Genomic DNA, 27172 nt, shown 5'->3' with positions numbered 1-27172 from the left:
TCTATTTCCTATTTTGAAGTCATGTCTTTTGGATGTAGCCTTATTTTTTCATCCTGTTTTTTTTTTTTTTTGTGACAGTAAAAGTTCAGGAGGACTACTTCGTTGTTACTTTCATTAAAGTGATAACAACTTCTAAGATTTTGTTTTCTGAAGAGTATCTCCTCAAAATATTAACAGAAAAATCTTTGTGTCATATAGATTCTATTTTCAACAAATCAGTCAGCTATAGCCCTGTACTTCCTTCCATAAAAGTCAAAGATGAAGTGGAAGCTAGAAACCTTGTGGTCTCATGTTTCTTTAAACAGAAGACCTTTAGATGCGTCCCCAGAACAATTTAAATAATTCCTGGAAAAAGACAATATGAAAAACATAGTGACACTGTCCATTCTCTTTCATTTTCTTTTTATCCTTACAATGAGAGAACCCTATTACAGAAGAACCTTATGATGGTACTAAACATTGTATTTTTCAGAGAGAATGGAAGACGTATTTTACTTCAGACTTTGTAGAAGAACATGCTTATTTTAGAAACACATCACAAATGTGTTTTTTTCTTCTGCTAATAGTTTGGTTCAAAGGTGCTTCTTTGGGGAAATCATAGGAAGTTTACAGTGATGGTATCTCAGCTCATAGATAAGATATTTTCACCTGCATTTCCCTCAGAGCTGCAGCCTTTGACCCCTGGTTGCATCTATCTATCATATCTAGCACTATGAGGTGATGTGACAGTGACAGAATATTTTGCTAGATTTTGAATGATTCCTGGACTTCACAACTTCTATCCTTAGCAATAAAATGTAATATGATTGAGATTCTCTTCTCTTTGCTACAGCTTCTCCTGTATCACTGAATCTTATTTACCATTAGTGTCTGACTCTTACTCCTAATAAAGATTTTCAATTATTAACTTTTATTTACTGAAAAAAGGTCTCAAAGGTCAGAGCAGTTGTTTCTTATAAGCATTTCCTTTTGTAAGACAAGAAGTCAATAAACATTGTCATTTTTCAGATTCTGACATTTTACAGTTTCTTGATTTTATATTATTTTATTATGAAGTGGTGAGGAAAATGTCTTTTTGAAAATTGTGTTCTTTCTCTTCCCCTTAAACTTTCTAATATGAAATAATTCTAGTCATTCAGTACTGCTAGTTCCCTTGCAGACTGATGGCAGCACTATGTTGACTTCTATAATCAGAGTGTAAGTCAAAGAAACCTTTTGGGCTTTTTTTTTTCAAGAAGACATACAGAAGAAAGAAAAGAATGGGAACATTCTGAAGGTAGTTGCATTATATATTTTACTTTTCTATTAGACCACTAGAGAAAAGAACATCTCTGAAGGAGGTTTTTCGACATCAATGGAGGAAACTGTAAGCATCTAAACCTCTAAATATAGCTATCTTTGATGAGGTGTATTGAACTTCCTCTTTTGTTTCTTCCAAAATCCATCCCTTCCATAGCAATAATGCCCAGTTTTCAGTTTACATCTTCAATTTCCAGACTAAAAAGATTTTCTTTCTTACAGGATAGATTTTGGGATTGGGAAACTAGAATTTGTTGAGATAGCTGTTTTCATTAGCAGTGAAGGTAGATTGACTTATCCTATATTTGATCTAAAACTAAAGCCTCAAATCCATGTTTGGTAGTTCTTCTCTGATTCAGAAAATGATAGTAAAACATGTAGAATTATTAGTTAAAATTTTGATAACAGATATGGTTAAGATTATTCAAGAAATACTGTACATTGTCTGTAAAATTTCAAGAACTACTATTATATACTGTTTTGGCTAACTGAATTTTAAGAAAGAACCAGGTTGTTGAATGGAGCAGAAGTGGGTTACTGCAATGACTAAAAAGAGGCAAACCTGTCACTTTAAAGAAATATTATAAGAGTTTGGTTTGTTTAATAAAGTCAAAAGGAAAGGCTGAGAGGGCTGATTTCTTCTGTAAGAATGTGAGTGGGGAAAAGACAAGTGAGGGGGTGGATGTGAAGCTGAAGGGCAATGCTGACACAAGAACAAAGAGATGTAAGATAGACAGGAATAGATTCAGACTGAAAATAAAAATATTTCTGCCTTTCAGGGCATTAAAGTTCTGAAACATCCTTCTAAGTCACCTACCTAGCCAGCTATTCATTAATTTATTAACAGCTTTATATGGTGTGAGTTTCTGCAATAAATGAGAGTAAATTCATTGACCCACAAAGCTCAATTCAAGCCCATATTCCTAAAGCATATCTTTCAGAAAGCCATACACTATTGCCTAGATACTCCACTAGTTCCTTTGTTAATTTGTTTTAGTGTTTAACTGTTTTTGCAGGTAAGATACTGCATTTTATTGCAGGGTTGAAATATGTGCAGCCATTCACCCAATGGACCTTGTTCTGCCATTAGCTGTAAGATAAATTACTTCACTATTGGACATTTTTTATATATTTAACTCCCCAGCTATGGTCACCAAGTCACTGCTCTGCTGCATGTGCAGTGAAGAGAGAAAACACTTTAAATGCTGTGCACCCTCCTATCCTACTCTTTATCAGTTGTGTGACCCTACTTGGAGCCCATTTCTGAAAATGTGAGCACAATTTCATTTATGGTCTACAGTGCAAGATAATTCCTGACCTCTATTTGCTATTTTAGGGTATTGCAGTGAAAGCTAATGTTGAGGAAGTTTTGCATTGTGACTCCAATAAATTCTCCTTTGTCTCACTGCTTTCCCAACCAAAATTGCCTCCCCATTGGGCAGAGCTTGTGTTTGTACAGAAGCATCAACTTTCTACCTGTTTGCGCTCAAAAAAAATAAAATAATGAAAATACATTTGCCAACCTTATTATTTAACTGGATAGTGCAGAGCATGCTATAACAATTATCATCACTCTTCATTGTACAGTAGCTTATGAATCCTTGTATCAACTATATATTATGGCATCTTACCAGCAAAGATTTGATATTGTCCTACAGATGAAGTTACTATCTAGTGATTGGTTCCCATCCACCAATACAATAATTCAGTATCCATTATCCTAATATCAAGATTCTAGTCAATACCCTCCTGTTGACAGAAAATGTTCAAAACTGTCGTTGAACCTGCTTCTGTATTATACATTCTGTCCTTGGTCAGTTCCATATAAAACAGATTGAAATCAAAACCCCACACTACTGAGTCAAATATCCTAAAAAAATATACAGGAGGCCATTTTAAAATAGATAATTTTAAAATTATCAATTGTACCTGTCATCCTGTCCAAAGCAGACAAGAAGCTTGCTTGACAAGACTCCCATTCCAGTATAGCATGGTGACTGGCATTAATGAGATTTTGGCTTCCGACTTATTGATAGAACTCTGGGTTACCCAGTTTGTTATTTTGTGGGAGACTAATGTTATGATAATTCATATGTAGTCAGAGCTCCAGTCCTTTGGAATTTCCCTTTTTATTTATTTATTTATTTATTTATTTATTTATTTATTTATTTATTTCATTTGTACAAACTAAATATAACCAGATGAAATCTCTATTATCTAGCATGTTGCTAATTTTTTGTTACTGCATAACTTTTCCTTGCCTGGTAAAGTGATATCAAATACTCTCTAATTCCTTACTGCATATAGAAGCTTTACTCGTGTGATGTCATCATCTGTTATTATTGGAAACAAGAGAAGTGTTGCTATTTGTCATCTAAACACTCCATAAAAGCCCACTTGTTTGAATCCACAGTAAAATATGTTTTTCTCCTGCATATAGAAAAGAAAGGTTTAGGGAGCAGTCTATCCTACTCTTTAAAATTAAATGTGATTATAATGGCATATGTATCCACAGTGATATATATAAAATGATGTCTATTCATAACCATCTCTAGCTATAATTTTAATCTGTAAGCATTCAATGTGACTCTAAATCAATAATGTCTGTGCAATGGCAGTGTCTTTCCAGTGCAGTGCAGTTTCTCCTCTCTTCCCCCTACTCCAGCTTCATGAAACAAATTATCATAATTAATATAAGAACATGCTCAACTATTCCTACTCCTTAGGTTCCTAGCAGAAGGCTACAGACAGATATGTTTGATAGCAGGTATTTGTGTTATGGATGCTCAGAAACCTAGGTATGAAGTATTTAAACAGATGGTGCATTTCTTTTATGCTTATTGATTGAAGGCAAATTACAGCACTGTTCTTTTGTTGTTAAGATAGGTTTGTTTTGCCATTTGTCTGTTGTTTTCTTTTTTTCTTTTCTAACAGGTGATTATCCTGCTCCTCGGGCTGTTCTGACTGGTCATGATCATGAAGTTGTCTGTGTGTCAGTCTGTGCAGAGCTGGGACTTGTTATTAGTGGTGCTAAAGGTTAGAAATACTTTTATTATTTAAGTCTTTAGAGCCTTTCTGAATGGTATTTTCCAGTCTTCCTTTAAGCTAGACAGACTTCAGTTATCCCAAGTCTCCTCTACCAAAATGTTCTGCAGTTCTGGGGGAGTTTGTAGCTGCTTACTCTGAGCATTATTCCTTACAATCCATATTTATGAGGCTTAGAAATAGTTGATCTTTCCAGCAATCAGCCTGTACTACAATTACCCACAGATTTGGAAGAGAACTGTTGATAGAGACCTGTATCTGTGGTACGACCAGCTCAGAATTCTCTACCCTGATCTTAATGAAATGGCAATTTGTGGACTGACCTCAGTCTCCTTGGCAATGAAAGCTGTGTCTATTTGCTTTGTTTTGGAATTGTTTGATAGCATTTCACCCAGCAGACTTTTTGGTGGATAGGTTTCAAAATAATCAGGAGTTTGCATGTTTGTTGTTACACCTCTTCCATTAAAATTTTTGGGCCATCTGTTCACACACTTTATTGCTTATTTATAGAATCCAGAGTATCCAACAGTCACTAATGTAAACATTCAAATACCTTTCCAAACCTGCAGCAAACTCCTGTACAACTCTGGACATCAATGTAAATAAAACACTCATCTAAATGAGTTTTTGCTTAATCTTTCCCTATTCTTCCTGCCTTCTCCTTTTACCCACGTTCACTTTTTTTCCTCCTCTGTCCTCTCTCATTTAGTTTCCTTTCTTCATTTGGAAAACTGCATGTCTTTTTCTGTCATCCATTCCTCTTTGCTTCATCTTCCTCCAAGATGTAGCTCTTACTTTCCTTTGAGATGTACTATCCCTTCTTATTTCCTTATTTTACACTAACGTTGTCATTCCTTAAAAGTTCTTATTTCCTGTGTCTTATTTCCACTCCACTCCTGGATCTTTGTTTTTTCTGCTTTTTTTACCACTTGTTTTTTCTGCTTACAATAATATCTATTTTGTACTTTATTAATAGAATCAAAGAATCACTGAATGGCTTGAGTTGAAAAAAACCTTAATAAAATATCTAGTTCCAGTGCCCTGCCCTGGGCAAGGACACACTTCCCACCAGACCAGCTTTTTGAAAGCCCAGTCCAGCCTGGCCTTGAACATCTCTAGGAATGTGGCATTCAGTTTCTCTGGGCAATCTCTTCCAGTGCCTCACCACCCCCATCACGAAGAATTTTTTCCTAATGTCTAATCTAAATCTCTCTTAGTTTAAAGCCATTGCCCTTTGTCCTATCACTACAATCCCTTATAAAGGGTCCCTCTCCAGATTTCCTGTATGTTCTCTTTGGGTACTGAAAGGCCGCAATGAGATCTTCCCAGAGCCTTCTCCAGGCTGAGCAGCCCCAGTTGTCTCAGCCTGTTCTCATAGGGCAGGTGGTTCATTCATCACTGTGAATATCCTTGCATTCCTTTTTAAAGCTTGATGCTTTTGAGGAGAAGAAGATTGGAGATTAGGAAAAATTTCTTCTCAGAAAGAGGGGCACTGCACTGGCACAGGCTGCCCAGAGAGGTGGTGGAGTCACTATCTCTGGAGATTTTCAAGTACTGTGTTGATGTGGCACTGAGAGACATGCTATATGGGCATTGTTGATGGACTGACAGCTGGACTTGTTGATCTTAATAGTCTTTTCCAACCTTAAAAATTCTGTGATTTTCGAAGGCTATTTTTGAGTGCTATTCCTGCCCACTTTAGCTCACAGCTGGATTATCATCTTTACACAGACTTGGAGAATGACATTTACTTTCAAAGTTGAATATGAAACTTTTGGGTAAAGATATTTTTAACAAGAATTGCTAATGGGTCATTAACTCTAGTAATGACTTACTACATAACTGTGCAAGGTGAAGTCAGTGAAGTCATTTATGAAAAAATACACTGAAGGACTCTGAACCTAATTTTGTCTTGCAACACTGCTATTTCCTTGTCTTTTAAGGCAGCCTTATACATTCTTGCTGTCAAAGTACCCTTTTCAAATATCTTGCTGCAAATTTCCTCTTATTAGGATAGCTGAGGTTTGTTCTTAGTTACCTTTTGCTTCCTTCAGTATGCAATGCTTTAGAAACATCTATTTTTAGAGCTAAATGCTGCTGGGGGTCAAATCCAGAATATAATTGTAATAAATTCGGGGAGTTGGAGGCCCATCCTGTCAGATTCTGTTCTTTCGGTTACTCTTCTCACATTTCCCATTACTTTATAGATTATTCCATACATCATTATGTAGAGAAAATCTTTTTTTTTTTTTTTTAAATCATGACTGTTTTCCAGCAGATGCTTGTTTAAAGGCTTTTTATTCATTTTCTGTCCAGTTGCTTTCCAGTTTCTATTACAGCATTTCATTACAGTGCTGTGTGGCACATCAGTGCTGTATGTGTTCCCTCCCAGGAAGTCTTTCCTCCCTGTGTCACCTCCATCACACACGCAGACATCCTGACAACCTGTGCTGGGGCAGGGAGGTGAATAGGACTCCTCTGAGAAAATCCTGTGCCTCAGGTTGATGTCTGCATTTTCCTGTGCAACATTAACAGAAAAAGAGTGGGAAGTTTGTGTGCCTTTACACCAGAATCTGAAATCTGAAGATTTTGTTGTGTGCCTTTTTCATGCCCAAGACCAATCAGCTGAGCTGTTTGTCAGGGTACTTAAGTGAGAAGATATTACACTTTCCTTTTGGAAAATCTAACATGATATTTATTCTGAAACTGGAAGCATCACTGGCATTACAGCATTTCCAAAGCTAGAATTCGACAATTTGAGAAAATAAATTAATTCCATTGCAGATGCATTCTGTAGACCCAGTCACACTCAGAGTCTCTCTGCATAAGGCTTGTTGCAAACACAGACAAGGACATACACCGGAGGGCTCACAGACAAGTGCATCAATGCTGTGATTTGTTCTACCTGGCAAACCTAGCCATAGTGTTATTTTTAGAGAAGTTAGAAGGGCTTAATGTGAGATGGCTGAGTCTGCCAGCACGAATTTACTTTGAGAGTCATGAGCCAGCTGTACAAGGAGGAGATAACTGTGATGGTCCAGGGATACTCAGTGATTCATTAAAAAAATGTATTTATTATTTACTGTGACTCAGAGTTTTAGAAGGAGTACACGTCTCACTTTCAAAAGAGCATTTCTCATAGATTTTGAAATGGAGATATCATAGTGTTGCATCTTAAAATCTACCTTGTAGATTTCACAGCTCAGTTTCTCTTTCATCAGCAATAAAAAAAAAGACATTAAAATCTCATATCAAAGTCTTTCTAGAGTAATATAGTGTGGTCTTCTGAAAATTCTTACAGTCCCAATATCATAGTTACATTGCTGTCTGTCAGATGATGCCCGTTGTTAAACCAGTGAAACCTATGACTGAAATCTATGCATATAATGCATTCATTGTGGGAGAGGATCTGCAGAAACTGCCATTGACTGTAAGAGAAATATGCAGTGATAAAGCTATATGTCCTCTGGGAGTTGCTCCTACTAGTCACTGATAGTGCCCCATCTGTTTAATGTGAATGGGCAGGCTGAGAAGAGTTCATGTTCTTAGAGGAAAGACCAAGGCCTCTAAATGCTTGGGAAAATATCCTGATATTTCAGAAGCAGATCAATGACAACTGTTACCAGTTTAAGGAAACAATGAACTACCATCTTTAGAGATATATTTATTTTCTTAATTTTATTCCTTAATTCTTGCATTTTCTTTTCCGTTTTCTATTTTATGTTCTTTGAGTCAGGATTGCATCTTCTCATAACTATGCAGGACTAAAATGATATAAATGTGTATTACGCATTGCCTCTGTGCACAGTTTATATAGTTTGTATAACCAGCGAAAATATGATATATTATCTTTTCACATACAGAAGGTCCTTGCCTGGTACACACAATTACTGGAGATTTGCTGAGAGCCCTGGAAGGAACAGAAAACTGCTTGTATCCTCGCTTAATTTCAGTTTCTAGTGAAGGTCACTGCATCATCTACTATGAACGAGGACGGTTCAGCAATTTCAGCATTAATGGAAAACTCTTAGCTCAGATGGAGATCAATGATTCAACCAGGGTAAATCTAAATACAAATAAATACTTGTTGTGTCTTGCTTTTATTTATTAAAATAAATTGAATTTATTTGCTGTGTATTTTAAAGGAAATCACACATGTAAAGTTTCCACCTCCCAGCTGAGTCATATTCAAACAGAAACGCTCTCATCTCCAAATGTGAAAGTACACTTGAGCATTTTCAGAGTGAAAAAGAACAAATTCTGTGTGATCCCTTACAATTCCTGGAATTTTTGTTTGGAATTAAATTCAAGTGAGAAACATTTTTTTTTTTTAAACAAAAATACTCAGAAAGAAGTCCATTCTTCATTTATTAGTCCAGACATGAATTCTTGCCTTTGGGGCTCTGCTCTGTGAAGAGCACGTGAAGCAGCATTAGGAATGCAGATTGCTGCCCTGCGTCAGGTGTTATTGATGGTATCTAGCATTGTGAGACAGAGAAATGTTATGTGCTTAACTCAAGTCTTGGCCGAAATACTGGAAAATGTGTTGGGTTTTTGTTGGTGGTGGTGGTGGTGATTATTTATCATACCGAAAACCATGTAATTGTTTTACTTAAAATTTGAAGATCCCAAATTTATTAGTTTATTTTTTTTTTTATTTGGAAGAAAGAGAAGTGGGAGTCTTTGCCTTCAAATTTAAAGTGGGCAGGGGACAAGAAGTGCTTGTAAGTTGACTAAATTTAAGTAATGATCATTCTCCATAAAAGCTAACTGTGTACCTTGGTTTTGTTGTATTTATCTGAAGGCCATTCTCCTGAGCAGTGATGGGCAGAACTTGGTAACGGGGGGAGACAACGGTGTGGTGGAGGTATGGCAGGCCTGTGACTTCAAGCAGCTCTATATCTACCCTGGCTGTGATGCTGGCATTAGAGCTATGGATCTGTCTCATGATCAGAGGTGAATCTGTCCTTCATATCTGTATGTAAAGAGTAAAACTGCACATACTATAGATCTCTGTTAAAGTATGATTTTTAAGTATGAATTAAGAAGATATGGTATGAAATTGTTACACATGTTGTTATCTGGTTGACTTGTTTTAATCAGCATGTTGTCTGATCCTTGAGTCTCTTAATAGCGGCAGTTAACTTCAAGGCAAGATCTTATTTCACTGAAATCAGTAAGCCAGAGCTTCAGCCAGCAGAATATTAGTAAAATTGCATTAACTTCAGAACATACAAACAACCAGACTGGATCAGACTGCAGTACCAATTAACAAATGCTTTGAAAAAAAGTTCAAAAGTTCATCATTGAAGAGCTTGAGAACTTATTGGGGTTGTGGGTGGACTCTAATGTGCAGTATTGCCAGGGATTTATCCACCAGGAATGGATATGGACCTTTCTTTTTGACCTTCTCTGAGCAGTGGAGGTGCATTGTACAAGTGTACGAGATATTTGCAGTGACTGCTGTGGCAGTGGAATGCACAGTGCAAATGTAAATATATATGAACCCGGTTTGTTACTCTACTACTGTAATGTGCTAATGGTATAAACCTGTGTGTTGCATTTATGCAGGGTTATGAATGGATTTGCTGTTTACATCATGTGTGAGTTGGCATTTATTAATATACAGACTCATAAAAAAAATTACTAAGACATGAGAAAAATCATACAGCAGTCATATCCATTTATTTTTCTTACACTTTCCAGCATTCTTATGCTATGTACCCATTTTGTAGAGCAATAAAAACCTACAAACCAAGTACCCACCTAATTTATTCATATATGAGTAGATGACGAGAAATAAGATTTTTGTCTCAAACAATCTAATCAAAACCTAACTTACTGGAAGAGGCCTATTTGCTGCTGGAGCTTTGCCAGTTTATGTATGCAGTACTGTGCTGTGTTCTAAGAGATTTATTTATACTGTGAAAAATTTCTTCTAGCCTATTTTCTCTACCCCTGATTGTAATATTAGGTTGGGAAGCTCCAGCTGTGCAAAGTGCTTTAAGTATCTGCTTAGCTCTGGTCGCATAATTAAGCAGAGAATGGATTTTGTACGGTTTGATAGAAGTGGTGATAGATATCTAATCCAATTTTAGAATTCAGCTACCAGAATTGGAGGGTATATGATAACTGGAAAATCATCTCAACCATTGCCACCAGAACTACATAAGTATAGGTGTAAATTTCAATATAAAGCTTTTTAGGAGAACCAGAGTGTGATCAGCTTACATGAAGCTATGATAATAAGCTTCCATAATAACTAGTGGAGATTTACTCAGTACAGTCTCTGGAGTCCAGAGGACAATTTAGCTCACCCAAGTACTGTGGAGAACTGTGGAGAGTTCATGTCAAGTTGCACTGGGTACTGATTAGGTCCCTAATTTGGTTTCCACCCCATAGCCAGTTAGTACTGTTTGAGATGCTTTGGAGGTTTGAGCTACATACAAGGGGTGGCACTTGTGGCAGAAGACCTAGTGAAGGCTCACTCACTTCCAGAGGGGCACCTTGAAGCAAGGCAAGATAAAGAAGATCATCTCAAATTATACTGAGCTTTTACCTATGTGAAAGTGAATAAATGGAGTTCTGGACTTCCTCTGGCCATAATGGGAGTGTGGGAATTGGTCTTATATGTAGATACCTAAATTTAGTGTCTCTGTAGCAAACTGAGTGCATTTATGAAGTTTACTTCCATACAGCATTGCTGAAGAGCCTCGTTCTTTTTGTTTTTTAAGTGCTTATTTCAAACCATAATTTGAGAAGGTAAAAGAGGACTAACACAAACACCTGTCTTTTTCAGAACTCTAATTACTGGCATGGCTTCTGGCAGCATCGTAGCTTTCAATATAGATTTTAACCGGTGGCATTATGAACATCAGAACAGATACTGAAGCGGAATGAAGAACTGAAAGCCCAGGTAAAGCTGAGAGCACAAGTGCTGCAATGAAAGGTGTAGTCTCTGGTGGAAAACCACGTCTGCATTGACCTCCGTTGTACATTCCATTACACCCAGCAATAGCTGTACATTGTAGTCAGCAACCATTTTACTTTGTGTGTTTTTTCACAACTGAACACCAGCTGCTGAAAAGCAAGCTTGTATCATGTAAATTATATGAATTAGGAGATGTTTTGGTAATTATTTCATATATCTTTGTTTATTGAGAAAAGGTAGTAGGATGCGCCACAAGAGACTTTTGCAAATTCTGAGGAACCTCGTGTCCAGTTGTTTCAATGTTTAGGCTATGAACCTAACATGCATCCCATCTCCAGCCTCTTTTCAAGCTGAGATAAAAATAAAAATAAAAAAATACGTTTGATACTTTGTACATCAGATGCACATCTTAACTTTAAAGGGATACTTTTGTAAAAGTAAAACCTTGTATAAAGAACAAAACTGTTTCTTAATTTTATTGTGGAGTTACAACTTGCATGTACTTTAAACCTGATGTCTTGAAGGAGCAGGTGCATTCTCACAAATCAAACTGGAGATCTGCCTGAGGGTATAGCTTGTGTTAAAGGGTTGAATTTGGGCGCAAACAGTAATTTTAACATTTTCACCAACACATGTTTTTCACTTTTTGAATCTAAACTTTACCCCTTTTAAGTGGAGTTCTGCTCATGAAGCATTTGGATAAAAAGCCATCATTTGCCATATTTATACTTTATACAGTAGAAATAAAATTCCTCCTTTTAAAATTAAAGACTAGATAGAAAGAGAGCAAAGAGGGGAAGTTCAGTTTCGTGATTTGCAATGCTTAATGATTCCCAATACAAAGTGCTATACTTCTGGATTGCTAGCATTTGGCAAGGAAACCATTGGGCGAGAGAGCCTCAAATGATGTTTTTCCCTTATTTTCCTCTGAGCAGCTTGGTTTCTTCAACAGCCTTAGCTTCATTGTGGAGGTGACTGAGGTTATTCTTTTCGGTTCTTCTAAAAATCTCACCTGAAGCCACTCAGACTAAGGCACTTCATGTTTTACAATACTGTAATGATAACTATCAGAATAATTTTCTGCACATTGTACTGATCAAATTACACACCCAGGGGTATATACACTTTAATTCATGTTTCTTCTTTGTATATTTGGTGACTGTATTGTCATAGATGTACATATTGTGTCGGTAGGGCTATGAGGCATGTAACAGGAATGTAATTTTCTCAGAATTTACACTCATTTGCAGTCATTTATTTAAAAAGATAATGGATTCTTTGTATTGGCACTTTGCACCAGAAACATATCATTATTTATTGATGTGATTACTTATTTGTTCTCCACCTTGTATTAGTAAGTTTAGCACTGAATTTCCTTCTTCATTGTTGTTTGTATTTATAAGGTTCGGCAATCATGGGGATCATCCTAATGATTAAGTTATTCATCACCAGTCTGTAAGCAATATCTTGAGTTTGTAGCTTAGAATTGGGAGAATATTGAACATCTGGAAGACAAGTTCATTTCATCTTGAGATCATGGTGAAATATTTTGGATATATAAATTCCTTAAGCTATTGTAACCATGTTTTATTGCAAAGATGTAAAATATGCCAGATGTGTGTGAGTTGGAAATCAAAAAGAAAAATAAAATATGCAAAGAATTCAGTGATAGTTATTCATTTCAGTGAACTTTTCGCATTATCATTAGGAACAATTATTTTAAGAAATCATTCCTTACATACAGATTAAATGCCAAAAATCATGTATGGCTGGATTGTATTTCCTGGGGCATCAGGAAATGAAAAAGAGGTTATGGTGTGTTTTTCAACTCTTTTGATTGCAAGTACATGAAAAGAAACTACAAAAAAATACTTTGGTCAGCAGAAGGATCATTGTGAACAGGCAATAACCTTGTATAGTAGACCTCACAGAAAGCAAAGATCTGATGAGAGCCATTTTGAGTATCTCTTACTATCTGATAAGATTGAATTAATTTCAGCTTAGATTAGACTTCAGAAGTTAGATATCTACAGTCCATGCACAGCAGAACAAAACAGCTGGGTTAAATTACATTTTGGAAGTGCTGAGGTCCCTACAAAGATTCAGCAAGTAGTTGTAGATAGGTAGCTATCTATATGTCAGACATCTGATTTAAGGTAGGAAAAGTGGGCAAAATACTTTCCTTAAAATTAGAAAATTCTTGATTGACTACAAAGCAGAATAACAGCCAACACTTCAATTTGCCAACCTACTGATAGTCCTTTCATTTGAAAGCAGTGTTCTGTAAACAATTACCAAAACAAACTAAAACCACTTTTTCATAACCTTATTAGAGTTCAGTATGCAATGTAGTAGATTCCTATTTCTATCAACCAATTTTTGAAGCAGATGACTTATGTTGGTTGTTTTGGGGCTGGAATGGAGACAAGAGAGTAGATTACTATGTTAAGAGTGTTATTTGAAACAGCTTTATGTTCCAACCTGCAGTCCATCAATATAGAGTTACCTGACCTTTGTCACACTTCGTAAACTAAATTGAGGGATTAAAAAAAAAAAAATACAAGTCCCATTCAATAATAACAAAATGATAAATTTTCATCTCTACTATAGTTGACGTCATAAAAATGGAGTTTCCACAAAGGCATAGGACATGAAGAATGTATTAACAGGCTGGAATAGTCACATGTACCAGCTTTTGTATTGAAACACTGCTTTTGCTTATTAATCCCTATTTGATTTCTAGCAAGATAATAAAAATAATAAAAAATGAGAAAAAAATATGATTCTGTCAGAATCAATTTATGTTAATTATATTAGTATGTTAATACATATGTTAATCATATTAGTACTACTTGTAGCAGGATCACCTAATGTAGAAAAGCAGTATGTGCAGATCTCCAGTTTATGCATCAAGACTTTTCCAAAGCTGGCCCATCCATCTTTCAGAAAGTAAAGCTAGACTGACTCACCATTTTTCTGTATAGAAACTGATTCCATGGAGTCTCTGAGAGCTGCCTGATGAAGCAGCTTTGACCAGAACAGCTAAATGGGGCCAATCTCTCAGCTAAGGGAGATACAGCATTAAGCATACAACTGTGCAATATGACAACAATGAAAAGAATGTGCAATTTCTGGTTGTTTTCCTGCCAGTCTGTCCTAGCCTGAGAAAAGGACTATAAGCTAATGTTGGCCAGGAGCATAATACAGCTGCCGTGAGGCTTTTTCCTTCTCCAGATTCTACACTGCTTAGGAGGGAACTGATTTCTCTGCATGAGCAATGATAAAAGACAGGCTGCATCTTTTTACCTCAAGGAAAACTAGTTAGACTCAATTTACTGGAAGAGCTTCAGATAAATAATGATGATGCTGATAGAGAATCTCGTGGGTTGTGCTGGTAGAACTAAAAACACTGCCTGTGAACAACTGTTGTGATGATTGCCTGCTACAACACAGTGTATGAGCCCCACTGACAAGCAAGCAGGATGCTTGATGCACACCTCATGCTGCCGGGGATAAAAGCAGATAGAGGGAGCAAAGGGCTGACTTCTGATAACAGCAGGAGAAGCATCTCCTGATACAAGACATCTAGTTCCTATAAATATTTTATTTGGAGGTGTCTAGCTGGCGTTTCTGCTTACAATTTGCAGTGGTTTAATTGTGGACTGGTTTCCTTAAAGTTTTTTATTTTTTACCATTATTTACAAACACTAAAAATGAACACATTAAAATAGAAGCTTGCATTTAAGAAAGGAAAGAAGGATTGGAAAATTATTACATCTGTGCAGTACAGAACAGTTGATAGGCTTTCTAACCACAGTGATTAGTTTTGCAACATCTACAGATAAGTTCAAGATATGCAACTGACAAGAGAACAAGTCTGGAGATTGCTTTCTTGTTAACTTTATAAGCTGTGGCCATATAATTAGTTTACAGAGGGTTTTACTTGGATGAAAACCTGCCAAACAGCTGTCTCAGTTTATGGATCCCTCTGCAGTGATCACGCCTGACCAGCACAACGGCTTTGCATCATGAGCAAACATATATCCTCACTCTGTTCCACCCCACCTGCATGAATAAAGTTGTGGATAACTAACACAAGTACCTATAGGTAAAATTCAGAGTGTGGAGTTCCATTAATTCACTAAATGCCTGGCATAAGGGCTCTGTGCACCTCAGGATGCCACAGTACCAAGCTACTGTCAGCCTCAGGTTCCTAATGTGGGGCAGAGAATAGGCTCTTACATACAAAACTAGATAGTCAGGAAAGAAAATCTTCTCTGGTACCAGAAGACTACAAACAGCGAAAAGCTGGCAGCACTCGTGGATTTGACTTTAAAGTTTTCCCTCTGTTTATGCTTTGAAGAGATTCTGACTTGGCAGGATGCTGCAGTGACCAAGCCCTGTGGCAAAGCCAATCCCAGTGTCACATCTGTGCAAATTTAAGCCGTTAAGAATGATGCACACAGACTCCTTCACTGCATAGCAGAACTAGTGATTGCTGGAAAAGGCAGCGGAACAATTGCAAGTGGTCTTTCAGTCTGGCAGTACAGCTATACATATAAATCCAGAGCCCATGGCTGTTCAGATACATTACTTTGTACAGAGCTATCAAACAGTAAATAAAATGTTCCCAGAAGCCAGTGTTCCTGCATGCACATCTTTTCAGTTGAGAATAATGGCAAAAAAAAAAGGCTGCTTCAGTAAGAGGGCAGCACGACTCTAGGCGAGGACCACAGGGCTGGAGGAGTCTCAGAGGGAGGTACAGCTTTCCTCTCCAGCCACAAAATGCTTGCGCCATTTCTTCTGTTTAGATGTTGCACTAAGGGATATGGTTTAATGGGGAAATATTGGTGGTAGGAGGACACTAGGACGAGATTTTGAATGTCTTTTCCAATCTTCATGATTTTATGATTCCCAAACAGATCATCCCACATCCCCTCTTGACACATCCCTTCCCTTTGCTTCTCTTCCACTAACCCTCCTGCCCCTCTTGTTTTAACTTGCCGTGATGACCAGTCTGTAGGCTGGGATTTTCTCTCCTGATACCACACGCCCTCACTACCAGGGAGTACTAAAACAGAGTTGGTGTAAAGCACACACACTAGGTTCCAGAAAGCCCATACAAATCTATTTTCCAAGTTCCTTGCTGACCCAGGGTGTCTTACAGGTAGTAAAACCTGAAATGAAAAGTGAATTGCTACAGTTCCTATCTTTCAGCTGCCTATTAGAGCAGAACCAGAGCTCATGTGGGAGTACCATTCTCCTAGTAAATAACACGTGTCAGTGCCCTTCTCTTACTAAAAGGGAAGTGGCATGACACAGGCCTTAGTCATGCTGCCAGACGCCCTGAGACCAGCCCTTAACCCATCCCACCTCAAGCTCACTGAGGGGCATTGTTCAGGGAGTGATGGGTGAAAGCACACCAGGTGCCTTCAGATGAGCACAGCACAGTGCCTGAGTCTGCACCTTTCATCAGTCAAGTTGTGAGCACAGCTGCACACCACTGGGACTCCAAGCAGGTTTGCATCAAGCCTTTATTCTAGTCAAACCTTCTGCTTTAATATCTGAATTTACCTCAACAGTATTGTTTGTTCCTTTGGATGCCCAGAGCATCTTGCAAATACCCAGAAGTGACACCTCATGCTCTAGCACCTCGGAAGAGGTCTTGAAAGCACAGCAGAGATAGCCTTGTTGCTCTACATGACCTTCATAATTCTTTGGAAACTTGCTCTCATGATTCCTACCTGTATGGCAGTCAGCCTCTCAGACAAGTGAGTTTTTACCAGCACATGTCATGACCACTAACTCTCTGACATAAAAGAATTCCCCATTTGCATTCTTCTGTGGGAATCCCTTCCAAAGCATCTGCTCAGGCAGGAGTTCATCAGACTTGGCAGATGGATATGATCCCAGCTGTGCTTGGGAAGAAATGTATGAGAAAGTAAAGCAGATGTGTTCAGAATGAAACAAACTTGTTTAGATATTGAGGTTTGGTCTGTGGGCACTTAGAATCCTTTTGCTTCTGTGTGAAGACTGTTTCCTATCTCTTGACTTGAAAGATACTCACTACCACGAACCTGCTCATTTCTGCATCTTCAAGGTACTGACAACCCACATACAACCAGGAGCACATTCGTAAGTGGTATTTCTTTATTTCTTTTGCTTTGAAAGTTTTGGTGCCCAATTATTACCTCCTTAAGGAAAAAGGATATAAAACCAAATGTTGCTGATTGGGTCATTGGGACTTATCTCTAGGTATGCTATCAAAAGTAATAAATATCAGTGCAGTTTTTTTTTTGTCTGGTGTTTCAAGTCCCAGTGGAATCCTTCCCACCTGGCCTTCATATGTGCTACAGTAGGTGTCTGGTTAGCAGCTTATCTCCCACGAGATAACTTCTTACCATTGAGGGACTTACGAAGTTAAGGAAAAAGCCTCTACAAGGCCCTGCCTAGCAGTGCTAGGTCACGCAGAGAGGGCACGCATGTGGTTGTGAGTGCAAGGCTGAATATGGATCCTGTGCAGGAGCTGGCTACAGATAATGGGTTCACATACACATCATTCCATGCTGGCTGGGATTAGAGTCCCAACGGTGTGGATCTTTCTCCTTTGATAGATGACCTGGCTGGTACATTGCTCAGCAATACCTTCTGATTTCCATATCAGTCCATAATGGATGTGATGAGGCAACACATACAACATCGGAGAGCCCAAGGCGCTATCTGCTAATAGAAAGAAGGATGAAAGGACACATTCTGAATGTACAGAAAGAGGAAAATCTTGAAAAAAAAAAAAAAAAGTTTGCTTGCCTGTATCTTCAAGAAGGTCTGCATGCAGGGACCTTTTCAACCTACTGCTCACTCCCTCTCTCCCAAGTCCCTGCCTGCATCCAGTAATTCTGGGAGCCCCATTGTCATTGTGTACACACCTTAGGGATGAAAGAGGCCTCTGCACCTTTCAGGTGCGCTCACAGCACAAGTGTGCATGCATGCATGTGCACGTTCAAGGTAGCTTAGTTAGCTTAATTATGGATCCATCTTTTTACTACTTAGAAAACTTTCTAGGAAAAAAAAAAAACAACAACAAAAACAACAACACCAAAATGGACCAAAGTAAAATAAGGAAATTATTACAGCACAAAGTTATATGATACCAACAAGAAGAAAGAGAACTGTGGATATATAAGTCCGGGAATACATCAGGACCTGCGTGTAGGGAGAAACTGGGAGCCCAAACTCAAGTTTACTTTTCATATCTAAGGTGAAAGCATGAAAGTTTACTTTTCGTATCTAAGAGAAATGTAACATCTCCACTAGCCATCCTAGAACAAGGTGGACTGTGCATAGGGACTTTTCCACAGCCATTAACAAATGGGTTTAAGAGTAAAACTATGTAGGTTGCTTCAAAAGTAATGCCCCCTTTTTATTTCCATAATGAAAACCATAACCATAATGAAGATTCACCAAGATGCTCTTTCAGAAAAAGATCTCTGAAAACTTAAATCAATGATAAAATTACAAAATCAGAAACAATCTATTTTTGACAGATGTAAAATTTGGGATTTTGCTTTGGGCAAATGCCAGACGGTCAACGTCCTCTTGCTATATCACTCTTTGCTTCTAGGTGGTTTCTAGTGTTAAAAGTTTTGCTAAGATTGCAGTAGAAACAACTGCATCTTAGACCTTAGAAGCAAATACATTTTGATTATGACCTGAAAATGATTACTGTTTCTTGATAAAAATAATCTTCATGGCCTCCTCTGCACCCACCTCAGCAGCTCCACGCCTTTCCTATACTGGCAGCCCCAGGCCTGGATACAGTACTCCAAATGGGATTTCACCAGGGCAAAGCAGAGGAGGACAAGCCCGTCCCTCACACTGCTGGCCACTCCTCTGATACCGCCCAGGATACCATTACAGAATAGTGTTGTCTTTCCAGGCTGCAAGGTTTTCTCATGTCCAATTTTCATCCACCAGGACCTCCACATCCTTCTCCACAGGGCTGCTTTCAATCCATCCATCCCCCAATATGTAAATCGGAGAAAGAAATAAAGACTCTCCTCCTTCCCACCTCACTCCCAGGCAGCAGACCACCTTCCACATGGACAGCAATGGCAGCGGTATGGGGCACAACAAGATGCTCAGTGACACCTGCACTGCCTCAGGCCATGGATTAGGCTAGTGGTGATAGGGGTGAAATTCCCACAGCAGCAGGGCTGGGCGGGTGTTACTGCCCAGGCACATTACATGCTTATGTTGATGAGGCGTGAGAGGCACCAGCTGCTCCCCACCAAGGTGCAGCTCCAGCACCAAGACTTGGAACCTGAGCACCTGAGCTAAATCAAGGCATTTTACTGATGTCCTCTCTGCTCTTTCAATTCCATCTGGATATTAATCCTATAACTGTTTCAAGCCAGCACTATGAGAGAATAGGAGAAAAGGAGCTTCACATGCTCATTCAAGGCAGGAAGAGAGCCATAAATTTGAATACATGATTAGATGTTCGGCAGAAATTCTTGATTCAGAGGGTGGTGAGGCACTGGTGCAGGCTGCCCAGAGAGGCTATGGATATCACTTCCCTGGAGACTTTCAAGGCGAGGCTGGATAAAGCCCTGGGCAACTTCATCTAGCTGTGGTGTCCCTGTCCATTGCAGGGGAGATGGACAAGATGGCCTTCAGATGTCCCTTCCAACTCTAAGGATTCTATGTCCTATCCCTGGAGGCACTCAAAGGCAAGCTGGATGGCTTCCTGGGCAGCATGATCTGGTGGATAGCAATCCAAACCATGGCATGGAGTTGCAAATAAATAAGCTTTAAGGTCTATTCCAACATAAGACATTCTATGATTCTCCTATTGCATTTAGAAATTTCCTATTAAAAAAATAAATTCCACATGTGTTGTACATTTCCAGGGCAGGTGTGGAATAGCACCTACAGTCCACCTAGTTCATCATTTGAAGCTGCTCCCTGATCAGACTATAGCACTACTCAATTTCCAGTGCAGATTTAGGGGGAGGATATCTGGCCTCTCCACCATGCATGACAATAGATAATGTAAAGCATTTATGGATTTACACATTCTAGATACATCATATAATAAAACACTCATTGGAGTATATTTAGGGGTCAGCTGGAAAATAAATGACTGGGGAGAAAACAATAAAGTCATAAAAGATACTTATAAACATCACTACATATAAATGTACAGCAACTTAAAAAAGAACTAGCACACCAAAAGAGAAGGTATCTTCCAGTTTAATGAGTTTCCTAAGTGACTGGAGATCTTCTGCATGTGATATATAGGATTCTTCTATATCTGAGGCCTAGATCTGCATGTGTAAGCTATGTGCAAAATATGTCAAACACAGCTTCTTCACTTTTCTGTATTTCCCAACAGTGTTCTAGCTAATCCAATAGCCAAATTTTGCTCAAAAACATATCTACATATGGTTTTTGCAATATTATTTATAGTTACATACTATACGTTTTATAATGCAGGAAAAAGAAACAAAGATATTACAGTATACACAAAGGTTATTATTTGTTAAATAACTATTAGTATGGAGATTATATCTAATTATTTCTAAGACTTCTAACCCAAGCTTTAGGACCAAACAACAAAACTATTTTTCTGTTTGGAAAGGTTGCATAGACTTGGCAACCCACATTTAGTAATGAAAAATTTTCAGATCATCTCTATTTTTAATAGTCACACATCTTCATCTGGTGAGGTGTACCTAGTACAAAATCTGTTATGAAATGGATAGATTTATGTGATAAGATCACAACACGTTTTTGTGAGAGAAGATCACCCAAATGTTATAAGATCACAAAGTCTTCATGACTGGCAGTTGCTTATGCAGTCTTACTGGTTACGTCATGAATGTACAAGTGTAATCAAATACTACGAGGTTTACATGAGCACCCTTTTTGTACTAGTTTTTAAATTATTATTATCTTCTGATGGCTAATTAAGGTGCTAGCCAGCAAAGATCACACATATATGTTAGGCAGCAGTCAGATATGTTATATAGTTCTGATTTCCAAAAGACATTTCCCAAGAAGGCTTGGGAAAGGACAACAGGCAGAACCCAGCCTGAGCAGCACTGTTCATATCAGAAAGAAAGAAAACAAGGGGAACTGGAAGCAAATAATCAGGTGTTTAAAGGGCAGCCAGATTTTTCTCCTAATGTGGGTTCTGCAACAAGTTTCAAAGTTTGAAAAAGATGCCCTATAGTTGCCCATAGTAAAATGAGAAGTGATAACTCATCCTACCACAGCTTTCCAAAGCTTTGCTAAAAGCACTATATCATTCTCTTTTCAAAGCAGAGGAGCCCAGCTGCCCTGCAGAAATCATACACGGTGCTGCTGTTCAACATTTTTTTCCTGAAGTAGGAATATCTGGATGCAAGAAACTGGGAGCAGCACCACCATTCCCTGCGTAAAATGAGTGCCCCAGCTTCTTAACAAGCAAAGCCATGTTGCTGACAAGCACCCTATTACCTCTGTCTTTCAAAGCCTTATCTAGGGAGATTGCTGTGAAATCAGGGCAGAAAATAGGAATACAGCTGTCATAACACCCTGAGTGAATCACCTGAGTGAACTCTCTATCTTCAGAAACCAGCCACTGTAACCACGGCATGGAGCTGGAGAGCCCACCTTCACACCAGTTCCTGCTGATAAGTAGCAAGTGACATGGGTAATATCAGACTAAGTGCCTCTCAGAAAGTCCATGCCTGAATTAAGAAGAGACTAGATGCATTCCTTGATTTTGTTAACAAGTTCACTTTTCCTTATCTATCCAGTACACTAACAATCAATGTGTAATGGAGAACGCGGAGGCTAAAGGAGTTCCAGACACTGATTGCACAAGACACCAATGCTTAGAGACATTTACAGTAGAAAACCACACTCTTCTAAGAGTGAATTGTAAGAAAATGCTTTTTGAAATTATAAAATTATTTCAAATATATGAAAAAATATTGTAATCCCACAGATCTTATTAAAAAAGAAAAAAAAAAGAAAAAAGAATGACAGGTAGAAGATATTTTAAATTGACTGTACCACTGCTAAATCTAGGTTAAAGAGATACACCAGCTTACAGGCCTGATTAGATTCTGAGAAACTCACGTCTTAGCAACATTTATCTGTATATCACTCTTGACACTTAATTTATCATAGTTTTCTTTGTATCTTCCATGGGAAAAGAGAGTTAGGCAGTGTGTGAATTTCTAACAAAGCCTGGTGTGACCCCTGTATTAATATATCTGATTCATTAGCATTTGAAGTGCAGCATCCTGTAAAGGCATTTCCTGACGACTAAGACTCAAAGCTTCCCAATTCTAAACTAGTATGTCCCCTAATAAACACTCTCACTGAGGTTGGTCCTACTAAGGAGCCTGTATGTATATCTGTGTCATTTAGTTATTTATTGACATGTAGATGGATTTCAAATCCAGTGTGTGGGACACGCTCAGCACTCACTAAGCCCAGGATTTATTTCACCCAGCACTTCAGCTGTTTAAGCTCAGATAGCCAAGTGTGTACCAGTCACCCCAGGATACCTGGTTTTTGTCAGTGGAAACATAAACACATAAATACATATGGCATTTTGAAGAGTAAATCATTCAAATTGTTTAGATATCGATCTTGTCTAAAATATCTAATGAGGGAAATTTTCCTTTGGTAATATCCCTTTATTCCTCTCCACTGGTAATAGAAGGACCCTGTGATGACTGGCTCAGATGTAAAAGCACACATCTATACATCCAGGCTGTAATTAGGGCATTTCAAACCAATGCTGGCCATCCAAGCCCTGCTCACCCTTCAGTCCAGTCTCTCCCTGCCATGCTGCCACGGCTTCTCTCATCTACAAAGAAAACAAGTCAAAATGTGGATCAGGATTATGCTGAAAAGAGATAGCTTCTCCCCCCTTTTTGTTCCCCACTGGTTTCATTTTTGGCTGGAGCAGTTACCTGGATGGATTAAAGCTTAGCTGCACTGTCTGATCACACTCTCTTTGGAACATGTTATAGGTGTTCCACCAATAAGATAGAAAGAGGTAACGTGCGGAGAGGCAGGAGCTGGAGAAGAGGAGGAACACAAAGAACCCCAGGAAAGGGATGAGCCATGAAACCTGGCATGCAGTGCTGTGGACAGGTCATCTCTGGTGAGTGAAGTCTGAAGGCAGGCTGTGCGCAAAGAAATAGGTCAGGGAAACATCTACTGCAAGTCAAGAGGTGCTTTTCTGGTTGGGCCTTTGTGACAGAAGTTTGGGTGTGATTTTTCTTTCTCTAGTGTTTCTTTCCAAGTAAGCAACTGTGATTACTATTAGTATGTTGTAAATGGAAAAGTGGATTTGGTTTTTTACTGCACTCTGGTTTGAATTATGGATTATTTCATTTTACCTACTTGCAACGAGGAATCCTTTACACAGAGTATGGCAAAGTAAACTATAAACAAGGTGGTGGCTACAGGAGTAAGAACAAAATTTACCAAACCTTGCTTGAAGGTAATAAAAGAAGAGTTCATCACACGCTCATAAAAGGTGCAAAAGAATGGGGATCAGGCAACTAAATATCTTCCAGACACCATGAGCAGCCAAAAAAAATCCCAAGAGTTTGTGGCAGTATTTCAGGAGCATGCTTGAACATGTGTAATTGGTGACAGCTCAATATTTTAATTTAATTATATGCTGTTGTTGTTGTTTTTTTTTTAAACAGAATGGAGAGTATTTTTGCGTCCACAGATATGGTTCTTCACTTTGAATATAGGAAGGATATTGAGGGATAAAAATCAAACCTTCAGCACTGACATAATACGAAGTCAGACAATTACACTTTTTCTATATTCTGTCTATGTATATATTATGCCTCTTAAACTCAATTGGCTAATGAAACACCTCCAACACCATCCCATTCTCTACTCCTCAGCTATGGAGCACAGATGTAGCAAACGGTTAGAGATGGAGCAAAATTAATTTGTTAAATTATTTAACTAAGTGAGGTGAGTTAAGTAGATTCATACTGAATGAAATTCATTACTAGCAGGAGTGCCTTACCAGTGGTACAGACAGCTGCCTGAAATACACAGAGAAGCTCCACACAGAAGATTTTAAAATCTCCCATGAAACTGTAAAAATCGTCTTGTGTAAACTGTTGTGCATTTTACATTTTATTTGCTATCCTGAATCTATTTTATTGTTGGGGAGGGAAACAAAAACTGGTTATTAAAAACATCTGATTTCAGTCCAACATTTTCTATAATTTTATTTTGTCAACAGATGGGGGATATCTACTGAGTGTGTAATAGGTTTATCACTTCTCGGTGCAATGGCTGCCAACTCTCTAAAGTCAGATTCTTCTCTCAGCTATTACATTGTAAAATCTACAATAATTATGCTGAAATTCACAAATGTTTCTTCATGTTGTTTTGAATGAAACTAAATTCTGTAGATTTAGTGTATATATGTTATCACGTAAGTGCCACCCAGTAATTAGCAAACATTATAGCAAAGCAGATCTGAATTCCTGAATGGCTGATGACTATTGTTCTTAGCTAATGCTAATACAGAAGTGCATAAAGTGACCAAATGCAGTATATCACAGTTTCTAAGGTTGTTTTGAATTATACTACTGACATTTTATTACATATATTGGGCTGGACAGCTTTTAAAATTTAATGTACTGTTTGCTTTGGAATGGAGGTCATCTCTGTGGTTATGGATTAGTAGTGCAGCTTGGCTTTTCCCACTCCCTGTTACCCCAGGCTACAGCTGAGGAATATTTTTTGTTTGATATTGCCAACTTAGAATTTATAGGTGTGCAGTTCACACCACTAGTTGCCAGAGGCACTCATAAACCCTTCTTCTTAGCACAAACTATCAATATATATCCCAATCACGAGAGCACTCTGAAAGCAATGGATCTTTGTTTCCCTCTGGCTGCAAAATACTATTGCTGGCAATGGAAAAATGTAGGAAAAGAGGAAAACAGTGAAAGCCACCGTACCCAGGAAATTTTAATCTGCTGATGCACGATACAATGACATTGTCCTACTTGGAGACATTCTATGCAGAAAATCAGGCTAAAACCTGTATTTCATCTGAAAATGACAACAAGGACTCAGTAATCAGAGAAACTCATAAGAGGAGGAGTGATGAATGTGAATATTTTTCTTCTCCTCCTCCTCCTCTTCTGCTTTATCAGAACATTTTTGTCAAAATTCTGCAATTAACAGTCCTTCAGGGAAAGGAGGGATCTAGTAGAAATGTATTTTCAAACTGAGATTTCAACAGAGAAAGGAAACCCTGAGCTGTGTGTTTAAGGTACTGATCTAGGACGTGAGGGAGCCTTAATTCAGAACAGTTTTTAAATGTCAAGTCTGCTTTGAGGAAGACTGAGCAGGGTCTATCTCCCAGGATAGTACTGATCACATATCCCTGCACACACATAGCATGGAATGACTTCAACTTTCATAAAAAGTATTCAAAAAGAGGCTTTTATTGCATTCCAGTGGTAACAAAAAAAATGCTCCTAAAGCACAGAAGCTATTACAAGGAAAAAAAAAATTAAGGCCTGTCTTTTATTCAAATCAAACATGGAAAAACATCAATGAGAGCTATAGTGGGCTGCAAAAATGGGTGCTGTGTGAAGGGGAGGTTTTTAATAAAAGAATAAAAGAAGAATGGACGATAATCATGACAAACATCTGCCCAAGAACAAAGCAGGTGAAAACCATCTTCATCTGCCCAGGCCTACAAAATCTGCCTGTGTCCTTCCTGCAATAGAAACAGGACACTAAAGGCTCAGCTTTCACCATCTCCAAAGACTTGGCCAGAAATGTGGAACAGTTGAAAAATACTTGAGACCGTATAATTTAGGAGATCATAAAAGCAGTAGAAGAGTATGAGAATTATTTAGATTTATTAGCTGAAGGAAGTTATTTAGACATCCACACGGTCGGAATCTCTTCCATGAAGTGAAACTGCTTAAAGATCAAAGTATCTGTATCAGCATTATCACCAGGCATCAAAAAAAGCTGCGATATACAGCAGATGCCCCCTCTGTCTGCCCTCAGATCGTCAGGAATTAGTAGTTCTCAGTGCTGTTGACCAGGGCTCACGACATACACATGTAACGTCAAAGGGGATGGAGACTGGCAGGAAAGGAAAAAACACTGTTGAGCAAGAACGTGGGTGGAACACTAAAAATAACTCAATTTGCACATTCACTTGATGAATTTATTTCTTCAAACCTCTTATTCTCTTATTATATATATATATGATTGTACAGAGAAACTCTGGACTATGGGAAGTAAGCGTACTTCCAGTAGTAGTGGTGGGTAACAAGCATTTCTAAGCTGATGCTGAAAATGAAGTAAATTGTTAACTTGAATTTGAAGGAGCTATAGCTGCCATCACAGAATCATAGAATTATAGAATCACAGAATCATAGAATGGCCTGGGTTGAAAAGGACCATAATGATCACCTAGTTTCAATCCACCCTGCTATGTGCAGGGTCACCAACCACTAGACCAGTCTGCCCAGAACCACATGTAGTCAGGTAATAAGGCTCTTGCAAATTAGAATACTGTAAATAAATGCCTATTACTCCATGACAGTCACACAAAATCACGGTGCTTTTTTAAGGAAATCATCTGCGACAGTTCTTTTATTTTCTGATCAAAACATTTCTGAAATAAGGATTAACTAGAGGGGAAATTACTAATCTATATCGTATCTACATTTTAAGTATGAACCTAGTTCACTTTTTAAAAAATTTATAAATAATACCACTTCTCTAAAAAAGTGGACTTTTGGTTTCTGAAAGCTGTTGCTTCATATGCAGAGAAAAATCTTAAATGTGAAAACATCCTATGGCTTCTTAGAAATAGATTAA

At 38.1% G+C, this 27172-nt stretch overlaps 1 protein-coding gene across 1 annotated transcript in view; it reads left to right on the top strand.

Moving 5' to 3' along the window:
- LOC104917584 (neurobeachin-like) overlaps positions 1 to 12963 on the top strand; it is a 34966-nt gene extending 22003 nt beyond the window's left edge. The window contains exons 2-5 of the mRNA XM_031552132.1: positions 4234 to 4335; positions 8208 to 8404; positions 9149 to 9300; positions 11144 to 12963. Coding sequence (XP_031407992.1) covers positions 4234 to 4335; positions 8208 to 8404; positions 9149 to 9300; positions 11144 to 11234 — 542 coding nt within the window. The 3' untranslated portion in view covers positions 11235 to 12963. The remainder of the gene's footprint in view (positions 1 to 4233; positions 4336 to 8207; positions 8405 to 9148; positions 9301 to 11143) is intronic.
- The last annotated feature ends 14209 nt before the right edge of the window (positions 12964 to 27172 follow it).

This window comes from Meleagris gallopavo, chromosome 1, assembly GCF_000146605.3.
Source record: "Meleagris gallopavo isolate NT-WF06-2002-E0010 breed Aviagen turkey brand Nicholas breeding stock chromosome 1, Turkey_5.1, whole genome shotgun sequence".
Lineage (NCBI taxonomy): Eukaryota > Metazoa > Chordata > Aves > Galliformes > Phasianidae > Meleagris > Meleagris gallopavo.
Note: the sequence above shows the minus strand (reverse complement) of the source record. Positions and strands in the feature narration are given on the sequence as shown.